General features: G+C 40.4%; 1 protein-coding gene across 3 annotated transcripts in view; it reads right to left on the minus strand.

Moving 5' to 3' along the window:
- Nucleotides 1–2,139: 2,139 nt before the first annotated feature.
- The window catches only part of LOC116151592 (ankyrin repeat domain-containing protein 26-like), a 43,607-nt gene continuing 29,475 nt past the window's right edge, over nt 2,140–16,271 (minus strand). For 2 of the 3 annotated variants that reach the window (XM_064490568.1, XM_064490567.1), the window contains exons 11-13: nt 10,886–11,251; nt 10,115–10,305; nt 8,228–8,519 (exon numbers count right to left, since the gene is read on the minus strand). In XM_064490568.1, the coding sequence (XP_064346638.1) occupies nt 8,243–8,519; nt 10,115–10,305; nt 10,886–11,251 (834 nt within the window). In that variant the 3' untranslated portion in view covers nt 8,228–8,242. Of the gene's footprint in view, nt 2,382–3,546; nt 3,593–8,227; nt 8,520–10,114; nt 10,306–10,885; nt 11,252–16,271 lie in introns of those variants that run through there. The other variant, XM_064490564.1, reaches the window with a different exon arrangement.

Genomic DNA, 16,271 nt, shown 5'->3' on the forward strand with positions numbered 1-16,271 from the left:
CTTATAATACAGTGCTGCATGTCAATTATCTCTCAATAAAACTGGAAGAAATAAATTGCGACTTGGGAGACACAGATTTGGGTAAAATGAGTGTTTCAAGGACGGGAGTCAGGGGCTTATAAAGACAAAAAGCCAAGAGGCTGTCAAAAGTTGCCTGATGAGAATTGTGACTGACACTGACGTGAGCCAGTCAGGAAACACATGTCCTTAAGGAATCACAACTTATTTCAGGGTGGGGGCTTAGTAAGTAGCTGAAGTTTCTGGCAGGTGTTCCGGATGACTTCATTAGGGCAATAAATGCTCACAGGGCCGGGTTCTCTGTGGGCTGAGACATGCGTAAGTCTCACCTCCTTCATGAGCCCTCTCGAGCAATGCAGACTCCATTCTTGTTTTTCTTTCACAAAGGCAGTCTTCTGCTGCCGGGAGCAGTGACCCCAGGTCAGCCTGGAGGACATTCAGGTGAGCTTCAGCTCACTGGCTAGTGCTGTAGGAATAGCAGAGTTTGCCATCGACCTCTTCCCTGCAGGCGCGGCAGCGCCCACACCAGCTGAGAATGAGCACAGCCACCTGTGCTCAGGCTTGAGCTGGGGTGGGAGCGGGGGAGCGGTCCTCCACCCTTCTATACTCATCTGGCTGGTCTAAGAATTAACCTGACATGAGGCAGACTAACAGGAGAAAAATAAAAATTGAATAACACGTATAGTTCCTGTGTATACCCATGGGAGACAGCCAGGGTAAACTGAGTGAACTCACCAAGAAGGCTGCAGCCCTCACCTTCAACATCCTCTTCAGCTAAAGACTAAAGAGGAAGCTGCAGGCAGCGGTCAGTTACAGAGGTCAGCTACATGGGATGCCCGGAGGAATGAGAAGTTCAGTTAGACAAGGGCTGGAAAGGTGTCACTTTGGTTTAGACGTGGGAGTCATCAGTGACTCGCTGCGTGGGAATGGAGGAAGGGAAGACACACCAGAGTGGGTGGGGACAGACTGCTGGTGGGGAAGCAGGCAAATCCTTCAGGAAGTTTGTCGTCAGAAGTAAGACTGTCTGGTTCATCTGAGAGGGAAGAAACAGAGGGAGATGTTTACAGAGAGGGAAATTTGAAATCGTCACTGAGAAGGAAGAAGGTGCAAGTTAACTACATAAAAGTAGTAGGATCGCTGGGCAGTGCGTGACTTTCTTCAGCAGCACTTAGATGCCTGGGGGGATGTAAGGGGGAAGAGTGACAATCAGTCTGTTGTGCAGTTGGGAGTTTTGCCAAGTAAGCACACTGAAAAGACAGAAAAGGGGATAAAGGATCTAAGTAGGAGTTATTAAAAAATTTAGCTCCTGGAAATTGTTGAGAAGGAGAGTATTTCCTTTATCATCTTACATTCAGTGATTGGGAACCTGCAAATTAAATTGACTAAAGCTGATTACTGTGAGAAAAAAATTATGTATGAATACATGCAGGAGTTCACAAAGCAATGGGATTTGAAGAGGTAGCTAAAAGTGGGGGCTTATATGCAATTTAATAAGTGACAGGAAAAGGAGAAAGGCATTTTCTGAAAAACAAATGACTTCTTGGTGAGAGGGGAGAGAAAGGGCACTTATGGTAGAACAAGTGACATTTAGGGAAGATAAATAATGCCCTAGGAGAATGTATGGGAGAGATGGCATGTTTGTGACAATGTCCGTTTGAGTCTGGTGCTCAGAACTTGCCTCTAATTTTAAGACTGTTTCCAAAAATTAAATAAATAGAGAAAATGAAAAGCCTGAGGCAGATTTCGTTTCTCCATGAGGAAACATCTGTGAATCAGTGTTTAAGGTAACATATAGAAAGCTTGATGGCACTGTAACGATTGTTGTGATCCATCAGAACACTGCAACAGCCACAGCAGATCCAAGCCCTGTCCGTCTAAATCTTTAGGTCTATAGACATTGATTAACGCTGGAAAATTCAAAAAAGCTATCAATCAACACGGCTCAATATCGACAAGTTTGGTGGGTGGCTGGGTGCTGTTTAAACAGCTGGCATCTGGGCTCAGTTTGAGTATATAATACTCCAGAGTGCTGGGTTTTATTCCCAAAATCTGCTTAAAAGTCAAAGAGATGCAGAGAAACGTGATTTAAAATACTACATCAATTTTAATCATGCCCATAGAACGCAAGAGTATTTTCCCTTAATAAACAGGGTCAGTATCTTACATAATGGAAAGTAAATAAAATGTTAAGCAAACAGCCCAGCAGGTAAATGTTTACTATTTATCTTGCACATCATATAATTATTCTTCAAAATCTCCACATATTCTTCACGTGCTTTCGAAACCAGATCTGGACTTAGACTTGATTCGTCCATCAAGGCTGTGAGAGAGTCTCTAGGACTTAGATCCGAGTTCAGTAGTAGCTGGAAAGAAAATGAAAGAATTAGATTCTTTACTTAAAATACTTCATAGGTAACTAAATGTCAGTTTATTTTTTAAGAAAAGCTGAGACTCTTCTAAGTTTTAAGAAGAACGAAAAATACCTACAAACGATTACAACACAAAATACAAGATTACTACTCTAGACTTTGCCCAGGGCTGCATGTTGAATTAACTGCTCCTGTGGCTAAGGATCAGAGCCCCCGGTTTTCTCATTCTTCATTCATTTACTCGGCAACCATGTACTAAGTCACTGTGACAAGCACTGGAATCACAAGATGAAGATGACAGAGCCCACCCTGAAAAATCATGTACCGTAAACTGGAAAACTAGATAAACCGGCAATTTCGGTACAGAGACATAAATGCCATGACAGGTATAAAAGAGGGCACAGTTGGAACACTCAGAAGGGACGTCCAGCTTTGTGTCAATAGTGTCCCCTCTTTGGTGGCCATGACGTGTAAGCAGATACCCGAAGGAGGAGGAGAAAGTGTGGGAGGGAGAGGCAAGAAGCAAACACACAGAGCAGAGGCAGAAGGGGCGCCCACTGGGCCGGACGCAGTCTGACCAGCCGCTGGAGCACAGGGGCAGAGCAGGGGAGTAAAGAGATACGGCTGAAGCCTTTGGCAAGAGCCAGATCGATGTGGGTGTTTTTCTTCCAAGCTAAGGAATTTGGAATTTTTCCTGAGGGCAAAATGTTAACCCCTGACAAAGTGAATGACAGGAAATTAATTGTCATCCACCGGGGGACAGGTACATGAACTGTGATTGCTTGAGTCTGGGATTTTGGCCTCAGTCACTACCAAACTCGAGAAGCTGATGACCTCCATGCTTTCTGAGAACAGGTCCGTGTGCAGGTGACAGGCCCACGGGGACAGCGGGAGAGGAAGGGCACAGCCAGAAATAGAGAGAGAACACAGACTTCCTGAGATTTTTTTTAAAGCTATGGATCATGATGAATAAATGAGGAATAAGTACACTTATCATTATGAATGAAATTATGCTTTCACATTTTTCATTAGATATGTGTACGAAAAAAATTTAACATAGTATCTGTTATTCAAACAATAGAAAGAGGTGCCATTTACTGTTTACAGTGTATTTTGGAAACCAATGTCTAAATTTAATTCAGAAATGTTGGCAACATACCTCCTTTTAATTCTCTATCTGTATTATTCTCCAACTACTTCCGCATCTGAAATAAGTCAAATATTATTTTTAATGTGTAAGTTAAACAAGAAACACTATCATAGGAATGACAGCTAGCTTATGAAATGTGGCCTTTAAATAAATAATTTTAGGGACTTGACCTAACTTGAGGATTGCTTAAATAGAAAAAATAATCACAGGACTAAAATCAAATAAATTCCTACTTACTTTGATTTTAGATAATACAGAACATATATATGTAAGGCTATTTAGATTCCCCTGATGGAAGGTACAATAAACACTGCCCTGTCAGATACACAAAATCTCAGAGGGCGATGCCCGATCTCATTAGCACAAAGAGTTTAAACAATTCAAGTCATGTTCTACACTGAATGCATTACTCTGCAGTTCTCAGAAAAACTGCCCTTTATAAAAGTTTAGTTTTTTTTTTTTTAACGTTAATGGATTTTTCCTTAAAATGAGATTTCCATTCCTGCACTTTTAATTTTAAGGTCTGTTCTTGCTAATGTTTTTAGCACAGAATTGCAGATGCATAAAATGAAGAAAAGTGTTCTGTTATAATGTCAAGTGAAAATTCTACTGGCAAACAAGTTAAGCAAATATATTTTGCTCTCTGTATATGACTAAAATATTTATATCAAAAAATCTGCTTGAAGAAAAGAAAAGGAGAAACTAGCGAAAGTTTGAAAAGTTGGATTCTGATTCACAACTTCCTAGAGTTAGAAATACGGAAAACAATACGTAATTCTTTAAATGTAACTTTGTTTCCATTCTAGAAATTAGGGCCAACTTTTTGAAACTTGACTTAATTAGTTAAGTATTTAATTATGAAATGTGTGGGGACATTTCAAAATACAAATGTCCCCACCTAGAGTGTTCTTTTAAAAACCTTTCTTATAAAAGTCACCCGCTCACAAAACAGGGTCTAAACTAGTCCACCAGACATAATAAACACTGCGGTGGTAACAGCGACACGAGAGCCGAGGTCTTTGTAAATGTTAGGTGCAAAGACAAAATTTGGGGCTACTATTTGCCAGTATTTTCAGAGACTGTTTTCCGTAACACTGTCTGACAAGAGCATTCTACAGAGGCCTTCTGCCATCAACAACGTGACAACAGTGCCAGGTGGGTCCTGTGAAGTGAAAAACGCCTAACAGATGAAGGGAGAAGACTTTACTGAAATAAATTCAAATAACCGTTAATAAGCACTATGCAAAATGTAGATCACACTTTCACATGAGCTGAATGTAAGATTACTATCTTTTCCTCTGCAAAGCTATTTTCCTAAATAGGTATTTCTGGGACCTTTATGTTTATTTCTAGGTGAGGACACCCATGTCCAGATGGTGGAAGTGGTCTGAAGTCCAACATTAATAAGGAGAAGGCACCTGCAGTTTTCCTTAAACTTTTCCATTTAACAAAAACACAGAAAGGTGAGAAAATTATACACAGGAAGACAATGTATCAGCAAGTTTTAATTCTAATGGTTTTTAATTAGGAGCATTCTTTCCTAACTGGCAGTTTGCAGACTATGTCCCATAGAAATGGAAGGTCCCACTGGGGACACTGCAGGATTGAGGTCAAAACTGAGGTCACAGGCTGGAAGATAATGCTGCCCTCTCTTTCCGAGATCAATTTGATAAAAACACACTTGCCACACACGTATACACACACGTTCATTTCCAAAGTGAATATGTTCTCAGATTATTGATACTTTGCAGTTAAAATTTGGTACCATTCTTATTTTAAATGTTATAAACATAAGTACAATTCCAGAAATGAAATAAAATCAAGTCATTTAACTGCTTTGATTCATTATCCTGTTGTAAATAGGTTAATGTATGAAGGAAATGACACTTGTCAGTTTGTAACTATTAAATGCATGTATTTTGCTGCAGAGGAAGGAAATGAGAAAGTATTTGTTGATCAAGGAGCTAAAAAATTAAGTACAGAGAAAAAAGTGAATGAAAGAAAAAGAACTGGAAGAAGTTGAGTGATTGTCTTTCAAAAGATAGCACGCTTCCTCATTTGTCCATTCAGACAAAATGAAATGAGGGCAGGAGGGAGTCCACAGGGCAGAGAGCTGATAGCAGAAACAAGGTTACTGAACTCTGCCTCTGTCTTATGACAAGTGAGCTTAACTACTGTGATAGTTTGATTAGAATTAAAATTCACAGTGGATGTGCCCTGCCTTGGAAGCCTACTTTTGAAAGAAACGTGACCAGATTCTGCTGAGACGCAGTGCTGTGTCATGTCAAAAGTTAAAGTCTTAGGAATGTTAGTCGTTTTAGCTCTGGTGCACTGCTATAATCCCATTTAGAAAAAGGGCTGCTAAACTGAATGGACATTTGAGAAATTTAAGTTACATAAATAAATCATTAGAAAATATTTGAAAGTGTCAGTAATACACCAAAAGTCCAAAATCAATGAGTGTAAAATTTAGTCTTCCTATTTAAAATAGATCTGAAGGACATTTATTAACTATTGTGGCCATGCTTCACGTTAGGCATACCAATACTAAAACACTCTTGAACACAAAATAATCTTTAAAACAGAGAAATTTTGTCTGTTATAATACTGTCTGGAATCCATTTTTAAGTTTTCAGTTCTCAGAAAAAAAATTCTATGTGCAAGAAAATCTAACAGTGATGTATCTGCTCAGGATAATTTTAACTTTTTGTATTTTATAGTAATATAATTAAATAACACAATTGAGTAAAATTGTAAAATTGCTTCTGACATGTAGGACAAAACACCCCAGAAATAAACTAGAATGTGAAATCTGAGGGTAAAAATCGGCAAAACAGATACGGGGTCCATCTGTCACCGCTACAACGATGTCACGTGACAAGGCTATACTTCATTCAGTGGTAAGAGAGGCAATAAACCCAAGTGTTACGAACTGGAAAAAACTTGCTTCGACAACCAGCACGACTGAACTCACAGACTTAGAGCAACACTTCTGTCAAGTTAGAAAAAAAATGCTGAGTAAGCTGGAACTTCACAGTAGGAACAGTCCAAAATGTTAAAACCTTGCACATAAAGGAGAATGTTAAATTCAACCCCAATGCCATTTTTAACATTTTGCTTTCTAGAACCATAGCTGAAAAGCTGTGGAAGTCTGTTGTTTTGTTAAGCCCCATGCAAAAACCCATCCCTTCCTGTCATTTTAAACAGGATGTTCACACCTCTCATAGCATTACTTTATGTTTTCCCAGCAGAAATAATTACATCCCTAGCAATTCCACAAGTCACCTTCTTTCTCTAAGTCTGACTAAGAAATCTGTAAGCAGTAAATGTACAGTAAGTCCTGTGAGGCGCCCGGCAGTGCTGAGGGAGACGTTCCTCTGCACCCGGACAGAGCGGGGCTTGTTAACCTCCCTGCTAAACCTAGCATGATTCGGCCCCACGGCCCCACAGGAATACGTGTACCTCGGAACTACAACACTGAGGTTAAAATAAATCATTTTCCAATGTATCTAGAAGTACTAAAACATAGACACCTCTTTCCCCAAAAACATTAAAGGAGAAAACTGTCCTCAGGAGCTTTCTCTTGCATTGCTTTTGCACTCACACTCTTCCACCATCATCCTGCAAAGTGACACACTGTCGATTTTTTGGTGACAACTAATGAAAACATTTCGAGTTTGCATCATGCTTAGCCACTGGCGGAAGTGTTAGCCATGCATTTTTTTTTTTTAACACCACGCAGTCCGGTTTCATGACTCTGAAGCACTTAGACTCAATTTACCCACAACACTGTCTACGAAACTTGAGCTTTTTTCTTCTTTGATTTATTATGACACGAAGCCAAGTGAGAAGAAATGGGTTGAGACCTCACATAACAAGGGCCCGTGTTACCCTTCTCTGCATCAAGAAGATAATGAAAACTCCATCAAACCATAAACCAACGCGTACCGCTTTAAATGGCTATTTTAACAACGATACACAATGAAAACTGGTTGTAATTTAAAGACTCCCTATCGTTACCACCTCGGCATTCCTGCAGGTGAGGGCAAGACAGAGATATAAGTGAACTTCTTGTTAAAAATTGAAGTATTTGCTTTCCTTGACTACGTATTTAGAAATGTTCTACAACTGCTCAGTAAGACATTTTATAACAATTAAAATAACAATGCTAGAAGTAAAATACCAATTAAGGATGTACTCTTACAGAAGAAAATGATAAAAATTTTAAACTTAAAAACGGAACTTAATATTTTTAGTGTTACAAGTTTATTGAATTCATAAAAAGAATTTATCTTGGATTCCTTTAAATAAAAAGCATCCTCATGTGGTTAAGTAGCTCAATGCCAATCATTTACTTGTGTTTAGGGGTAGAAAAACTGGGCTGCAGCAAAACTTGAAAATTACTATCAACCAATGCCAAAACGAAATCAATCAGAAAATAAGCCAATCGATGGAAAGTGTATCTCTAGTTATTTGGCACTAATACTTAACTTCTAAAATAGAATTTAAAATGGAGCTTTTTAAGAAATTTAACATTTGTCAGTTTAGTTGCATCTATTGAATAAAGTTAATGACAGGTATCTCTTGAAAACTACAAGTCCAGGGACTTTAAAAAATTATAAAATTTGTCTCCTTTCTTTATTAGCACAATTAACTATGGCTTCTACTTAGTGTGCATAAGTCAAAGAAACAACTCAGAATTTCATCAAATTAAAAACAAGAATTGTATCAGAAATCTGAAACCCAAGGAAAAAAAGATAATATAACTAACCCGGAACAAGGGAACGCTCAAGTTAGTTGAAGGGTCGGAAAAAATCCTGAAGCGCCTTCTTCGAGTAGGACTCCTTTTGGCCTCCACGCTAGTACCAGCAGCAGAAGGCGGTGCGTCAACAGGCCTTGCAGGAACAAAGCCAGGGAAAGAGCTCTTGTGCTGTCTCTCCAGCAGAAGCTTAGTGCTCACCTCGGCCAGCCTCTCATTAACCCTGCGAGGATCGCAAAACACAGATTTCATTCATTTCATTTTCTTCCTAAGTGATGTGTATATTTACAGTTGCTATAATAGTAAACAGATTGTCCCATTAAACTGCGTTTTAACACCAAAAATACGTCAGCGAAGACCTACTGTAAACAATTACAGTTTAAAACTGTCCTAAAGAAGGACGTACGTGCCTGGGGGGGGGCGCTTAACTAACAAGTACTTCAAAGTGGGGACAGTCAGAGATGGAGACGCCCCCACAGAGGACCCCCACTGCCTTCTGCACCGGCTGCATCTAGACATACTCACCCTCAGTAAACCAGTTTAGAAATAAAAGATAAACCATTCCTCAAAGCCATTTTCAAGCATTTGCTTTCACCCCCCTTATATACACATTTCACTCATTACCTGGGAGAAAGGAAGCATGCGGCACTGAGCAACAGTTTAGAGCCACCACCTCTGGGGGGCACCAGGCGGCACAGTCGATGGTGGGAAAGAACTCCGACAGCGCCAGGGGCAATTTCAAGTGTCCCCCAATTTCCCAAATCTCACTTTGTTACTTCGCTTTTACCAGAAGCCTACATCAGCACCTGTTTTCCATAATCAAACAAACTCTCAAGCGGATTTTCACTTTTATGGGAAAAAAGCAAAAAGCCAGAATAGCGCTGGGTGTTTGTTTTAGCCCGACCCATCAGAGGGGCAACGAGCGCCCCGAGCAGCGAGAGGGGCCCCACCGAGCTCCTTCCGCAGAACCACACTCAGTGTCCCGGCATCACGCCGCCACGGCTTAGGACTGTGTCCGTGAGCGCCTGTGCTTTATGCATATTTATTTCATGCATCCACCAGCAAGATGTGTCCTAAGGTAACTGCCTCTTTGCTTTACATCGACAACTTTCATAGGAACGCTCTACTTTTGGATAGCGGGGAGACCTGTAGCTTGTAACACTGCTACTCAGGCACCGGAGGTGGGACCCGCCCTTTCTGTCTCCCACACACCCCCTCAGGCAGGCCACCACATTCTTCTTAGCCACTTTGTGAACCACTATGCTGCCCTTCACCCCTATGTGAAGTTCCCCCTATTCCCCAAGCATGCCTTTATGTAGCGGAGACAAACTTAGAAGGGTACAGTACTTCGTCTCAGGGTGCCCACGAGCGGTGACACCAAATATCACAATCAACAAAGTAAATTCACCAAACACCAGCATGGGGCCCCTTGGGTTTACATTGTGCTCTTCCAAAACACAGTCAATTTTAAACTCATTAACATTTCTATTTATGGGAATTCCAGCTAGAAATTTGTGATAATATGGCTGTCTAAATTACAAAGTTTGCAAAACCCCTAGCTTAAAGACTAGATCAGGTTAAATATATGCAAATATAAAAAATAAAGTCGTGTAAAAGCAACAAAAGGCAGGGAGATGCAAAGTGCCCTGGACTGACATTTTAAAGGGGAGTTCATTTGCTAACATCATTTCCCCAAATTACACTATCTAGTTAGTTTTCACTTGCTGCTCACCTCATGAACCTGGCTCAGTAAGAATTATGCCTTAGAGGCAAATTAATGACCTGAGTTATTTTCTATAATTCTACGTTTTGACTTACGAGGTAAGTTCACTTGCCAAAGACTTTCTATTTTCTAGCTCTTGCAGGTATAGTTGTTTGTATTTTTCCAATCTGTTTTCATTACAATCACTTTTAAGTTCAGGCTCCAGATCTTTAACTCTGGGTTCCGTTTGACTAACTGAAGCACGCTTATACTCTTTCAACACGTTTTCTTGAAATCCTGCTTGTGCCTAAAGCAAATTAAAAGGATACAACTTTAAAAATAATTATAACCTGAGTAATTACAGTCTATTTGTTCCCTTTAGTTTTGAGTCAATGACTCAGAGAGCAATTTTAAGTGTGAGAAAAAAGCTGAATGTTAAACTACTTATCATCAATGTCAAGTGAATTAAATCTGAATTACAAAATTAAAGTTGAATCACTCTTATATTAGTACTCATGTAATGTGATAGTTCAAAGAATAAAAGGATCAATTTAAAATTTTAAAAGTTGAACAATACAACTTAAGAGCAATCCCCGAGTGTGGCACAGTATTTACATCACAATATATTCTTCTCCTCCTAGTAGTCTTGACTTACACCAATTGGTCTTAAAAATGATTCTCTAGTGAGAATTGTTCTGAAAGATCCATTTAGTGATAGTGATGATGGAAACTGAATTATTTAAAGGGAGTAACAAATGCGGCCTTCCTTCCAGAAATCTACAAAACCAACTGCCATATGGGAAGTAGAGGAAACACATAAAATGTACACATCAGAACTGTCATTCTCAGCAAAGTGAGTTAGAGCACGTTACAGATCAGTGTCTCACCTGTAAAAACTGGCTGATTTCTTTTAGTTTCTCTACTACATCATGTCTTGCTTGTTCTTCAGTTTCCTGTCTGTGCTGCACAGCTCGCCTGAGTTCTTTCAGTGCTTCTACTGCATCCCGTCTTGCTTGCTCTCCAGGCTCCCGCTTGTAATGCTCCACTTGGCTGCGTTCCACTGGGTTCATTTCGAGGTGACGCCTCAGATTTACTGCTTCTTCCTCCAACTTCTTCTTCTCCTCCTCTAGTGCTTCACATTTCCTTTGCATCTCTTTCACAGGTAACAACTCCTTTAGAAGAAGCTGAGTTTCTGCACTCAGATGGAGAACTACTGAAGATGTAGACTCCTCTTTTGCTGGCAGATCAGCATTCTGCATGAAAAAGATAAAATTGTTTGGTAATGAGGTTAGCAGACTGAGAACAGCCTAACTCTAATCCAGCATCAAAGGTTGAAATAAATTCAGTTACAATAAAGTGGCATATCTACCTTGTGGAATGGAGAAACTCAAATTACTCAGAAAATCAAGAAAAAAATTCAAACCACCAAGAGTCACAAAAATATACTGTTTATTTTCATCATTTTGTTATACATTTGTACTTGATTTTACAATCTTATTTTCTGTAGTTGTTTCATGTCTTTCCTACATAAAATGACTACAAGTCACCTCTTAGTAGAAAGTCTCTTAGCCCTTCCTTCCCCAAGTCTCAACTCTTCATGATTTTTAAAGTTTAGGGAGATCATATTGAGTTACTTAGGGCTGAATTAATAAATGCCTCCCAAAACAAGACTTTGAAAAAAAAGACTGCAATTAATACATCTTACAAATATGGATTCTAAGGCCATAAGCCTTTCTCTGAACTACAAATATTTTATGCTAGTTTGAATTGCATGCCAAGGAGCAATGAATGATTCACAGAGTTAAGGAGAAATCCATCTCCTAGTGTAGTGGTTTAGTAAGATGACCGATACATTTTTCTAAACACACAAAAAAGCCTTAATTCTTGTAATCCTTTGTGGCTCTCCACAAAACAAGAGAACATACTTAACAAAAACAAACAAAAAAACTTGCTGGAATTTCAGTGACACTGACTTGGGAAGAACTGCTTTCCTTCAGAGAGAAGGATTATTTGCTGACACAAGGCAGGCGGACGTGGTGGTTGTAAAACATCTCTACAAATTCCTTGGCACTTCCCCTGCGAAATTCCCTCCCCTGAAGTATGTACTTGCCTCAGTTAACTGGTTTCCAGGGGACAGAATGCAGGGGCACCGCTGTGTGGTTTCTAAGGCTAAATGGCCTCTGACTTTCACTCCATAGGGATGCTCACCCTTAGAACCCAGCCACCACGTTGTGAAGCCCAGGCCACCTACTGAGTCTTTGTACACACAGCTGTCCCAGCTGATGACCCCAGGGAATGTCCTCAACCAAAGCCAGCTCCAACTTCCAGACATGTGCATGAACAAGCCTTTAGATTATTCTAGTGCCCGCTTCATGCCAAGTGGAGAAGAAATGAGCTGGCTCCACTGAGCCTTGTCTAAACACAGATTTGGGAACCAAGTAAGTGCTGTTTGGAGTCACCAGGTTTTGAGGCAGTTTATTATATAAATTATTAGCAATAAATCACTGGCACAGATATTGATATTAAAAATGGGGCACAACCATTAGAAAAGAACCCAAACTGTGGGGATGCCTTTGCACCTGGAGGTAGGTGAAACCTGAACAGATGTAGAGACGAGTAAGAGTGAAAGCCCAAAGTGTCCACGAGACTGTTAGTGGAAGCCTGAGGGCCCTTGAAGGGCTGAGAGTGAAGGCTTCTAGGCCAGGGAAGAAAATGACACTGAAACCGGAGGGAACGGGACTCTTGCTACCGAACAGCTGAAAGTAAAATTGATGAGAGGGATAAGCTAAAACAAGCAAAAAGATTATTAAATAGAAAGGAACCAGGACTCACTGGGTTCAAATAGCTGTATCCCATTTAAAGCATCTCCACACGCCCAATTGTCACATAATGGGTAAGCAGAGAAATGGCTTCCGGGCGAAGATCAGATCTAGGGTGCTGCCAGGGAAACAGTCTAAAGATGAAGCCAAGACTTTGTTGAGACCTTGGAAAGGTTTAACGTGCTGCCTCAAATTCCTTTAAAGATCTTAAAAGCGTAAGAATTTCAAAGGCACGGTCCCACAACAGCTTCACAGGAAGCCCAAGGTGAAGAGTTTATCTCAAAAAGACATGAGGATAGCTTTTCCAATGGCAGGAACCCCAATAAAATTCACAGGAAACTCAAAGTTTTAAAGAGTACTGTGGTAGCAAAACTACTGCTTGCTAGCTTGGACTGAAAGAGACAAGACAGTGCAAAACGGGAAGAGGCCTTTGGGTTTTTCTTAGAAGGTCTACGAGGAGGAAGCTGGCTTCAGAGAACCACTCAGCTGCAAACGCAGGTCACTGCTCATGAAAAGGACAGAACCAAGAGCTCAGAGAGGGCGGCGAAGGAGAACCCCTCCCAGGGTTAGGACTAAGTCCTAATCAAAGAGCCGGCAGCATCGGGCTGCACTTCAGAACTGCTACGGGCCAGTGTGCCTCCCACCTTCCAGCTGTGAGTGAGGGAGTCCTTAGCAGTTCAGCAGAATGTCGGGTGTGTGGCGGCGAATAACCCGTGTCTCCTTATCCTCAAGCCTCAGCACTGAGGGGAGTGTTCCCAAGGGCTGTACTCCAGAATCACCACGCCCAGGAACCTCAGCCCCACCTGGACCTTGGGAAGGTGGGAAAGTAAGGCCCTGCACTGGAGCCTGAGCCTAACACCACAGCGACCGAGACCTGCTTGGGGACTGAGTGGGGATAAGTGGATTTCTCGTGTGGAAGCAGTAAGAAAACGTTGTGGCTAGTGAGTAGATTATGCTGGTTTTTGAGTGTCTCCATAAATATTCAAAATTAAATTCCATAAAAAAGGTAGAATATGGGCCAACCTTAAGTGACTTGCTCCTAATGAACAGAAAACAGTGAAAGTCACACCGAGTGAACTGCAGGGCTTGGTTTGAAAAGGCAATTCAGCTTCTGCCTCGCTCTTAACCCTGGAACCCAGTCTCAGGTGGGCAAGCTCAGGCCACAGAGACAGCTTACGTGTTCCAGGGGAGGGGGTACACCTTCCCGCCCCAAATAAGCCACAGCCCACCGCCAACATCAACCATCAGACATCAATGGGTGAATCTTCACGTGATTCCAGCCCCCCGCCTTCGAGCTGCCCCACCTGAAGCTGAGAGGAATACAGGCCAGCTGTCTTGGCCACACTTTTCCTAAGTGCATGTTGTGAACAAAATAAATGCTTATTTAAGCCACTGAACTTTGAGGAGTTTGTTAGGCAAAAACAGATAAGCAGAAAAGTGGATGAAAAAAGACAGTAAGAAATGTAACTTAAATATAGTAGAAATTGGTCTTCTATAAACTGGAATGTAACAAACGTTGAGATTAACTTATTAATGACAAAGTGCTGATGAGAAGCAGCAGATAACTGAAAGAAAGACCTCAGAACTAGCGAGAGGGAAGATACTTTAGAGCTCCATCCCATTACAGCTCCTTACAAACAGGCATGTATTTCACAGTTTCCCCTCAACTTTGAGGTTAAGGAAGACTGGTGAGCAAGGAGACACAGGATTTGAAGTCTAATAATTGAAAAACAAATAGAAAGAGTCAGTTTACCAAAATCAGCCTTTTTACCTCATTTCAATTAACTGAAATTCTAAGAGACAGGCAGCTTTGAGAACATATTAATCTAGCACTCACTCATCATTTTCCTTTCCTCAGAGACAAAATAAAATATTATGGAACCATAAATGTAATGTCCTTTCACAGTATTTAAATTAAATACAATTTTTCCTTTACCTTACTTAAAAGCTTGTTGGTAAGGGAAGGTAAGATTGTCTCAGCTTCATGTTGTAGCACAATTCTTCTCCATATCAGAGATTGGCTTTGAACTTTTGAAATTCAAATTACTAATCTGTTATCTGTTTCTGATAAACTGATTGAATATTATCTAATTTTTAACAGCTGTACTCTTGGAAAATTTTCCTTGGATGGGATGAAATATTTATTTCATTAATTATGCATTAAGCTATAGAATACAGCTAGGTGCCTCTCCTTTTAAGTAAAAGGAGGTAGACACAGGGAGCTGAGGATGCAGGATGTACACCAAGAACAAGATCGGCACCAGTGTTACACACAAGAACCAAGCCAAAAGAGGACTTCATCGTGAACAGCAACATGATGGATTAGAGAGGTTTCCAAAGAGGAAGGTTGATTTAATCTTTTCCAGGCTTAACCTTTTGCCTTTAGATACTGAAATCTATGGATGAGTCTATGAATTATAATCAATGCAACATAAAGAAGTATATTGCAGACTGAGTCAGCAGATCCCGTGACCATGATTTGATGGAAACTGGAGTGAAGTGGGAGGCACTGGGTGAGAAACTAAAGGTCTGAATGGGGGGGAAGGGATGGACTTTACCTTTGCAAGCCTACTTTCTGTCATGTCACAGAGTCAGCAAGGCATAAGCTGGCCACAGGCCCCTTCACGAAGCAGCAAATCTCCACAGAAGTAGATTTACAGACATTCCGTGACACTGACTTTTTATTATTATGTAAAACAACTGGAAATATGCAAGAAGACTCGGAAAGAGTTCTCATAACATCTGAATTGGTACTGGCATAGGACAGACATAGATCAATGCATCACCACTGAGAATCTAAAAGAAACCCTCACATTTTCGGTCAATTGATTTTCAATACGAGTGTCAAATAACTGAATGAGACAATAATAGTCTTTTTAACAAATGGTACTGGGACAACTGGATATCCACATGCAAAAGAACAAAATTCGACCTCTACCTCATACAATATATAAAAAATTAACTCAAAATGAAAAAGCTAAAACTACAAAATTCTTAGAAGAAAACACAGGGGTGTGTCTTCATGACTGGATCTGGCACTTGTTTCTTAGGAAAGTAAAAGACAGAAATAGATTAACTGAACTTCATCAATATTAAAAACTTCTACTCTTCAAAAGACACCGTCAAGAAGGTAAGAAGGCAAGCTCCTGAACTGGAGGAAATACTTGAAAATCTTACATCTGATCAAAGACTTGCACTCAGGATACAAAAACAACTCTGACAATTCAATCATAAAAAGACAACCCAATTTGAAAATGGGCAAAAACCTAAACAGACAGGTCTTCAAAGAAGATACACAAATGGATAAGCACATGAAAAGATCCCCAACATTCTTAGTCATCAGAAAAATGCAAATCAAAGCCACAATGAGATGCCAGTTCACACCTGCCAGGAGAGCTGGTGGCCAGTGGTGACAGGAATGCATAGAAATTGGGAGAATTATACACTTTGGATA

The sequence above is a fragment of the Camelus dromedarius genome, chromosome 2 (genome assembly GCF_036321535.1).
Source record: "Camelus dromedarius isolate mCamDro1 chromosome 2, mCamDro1.pat, whole genome shotgun sequence".
Classification (NCBI taxonomy): Eukaryota; Metazoa; Chordata; class Mammalia; order Artiodactyla; family Camelidae; genus Camelus; species Camelus dromedarius.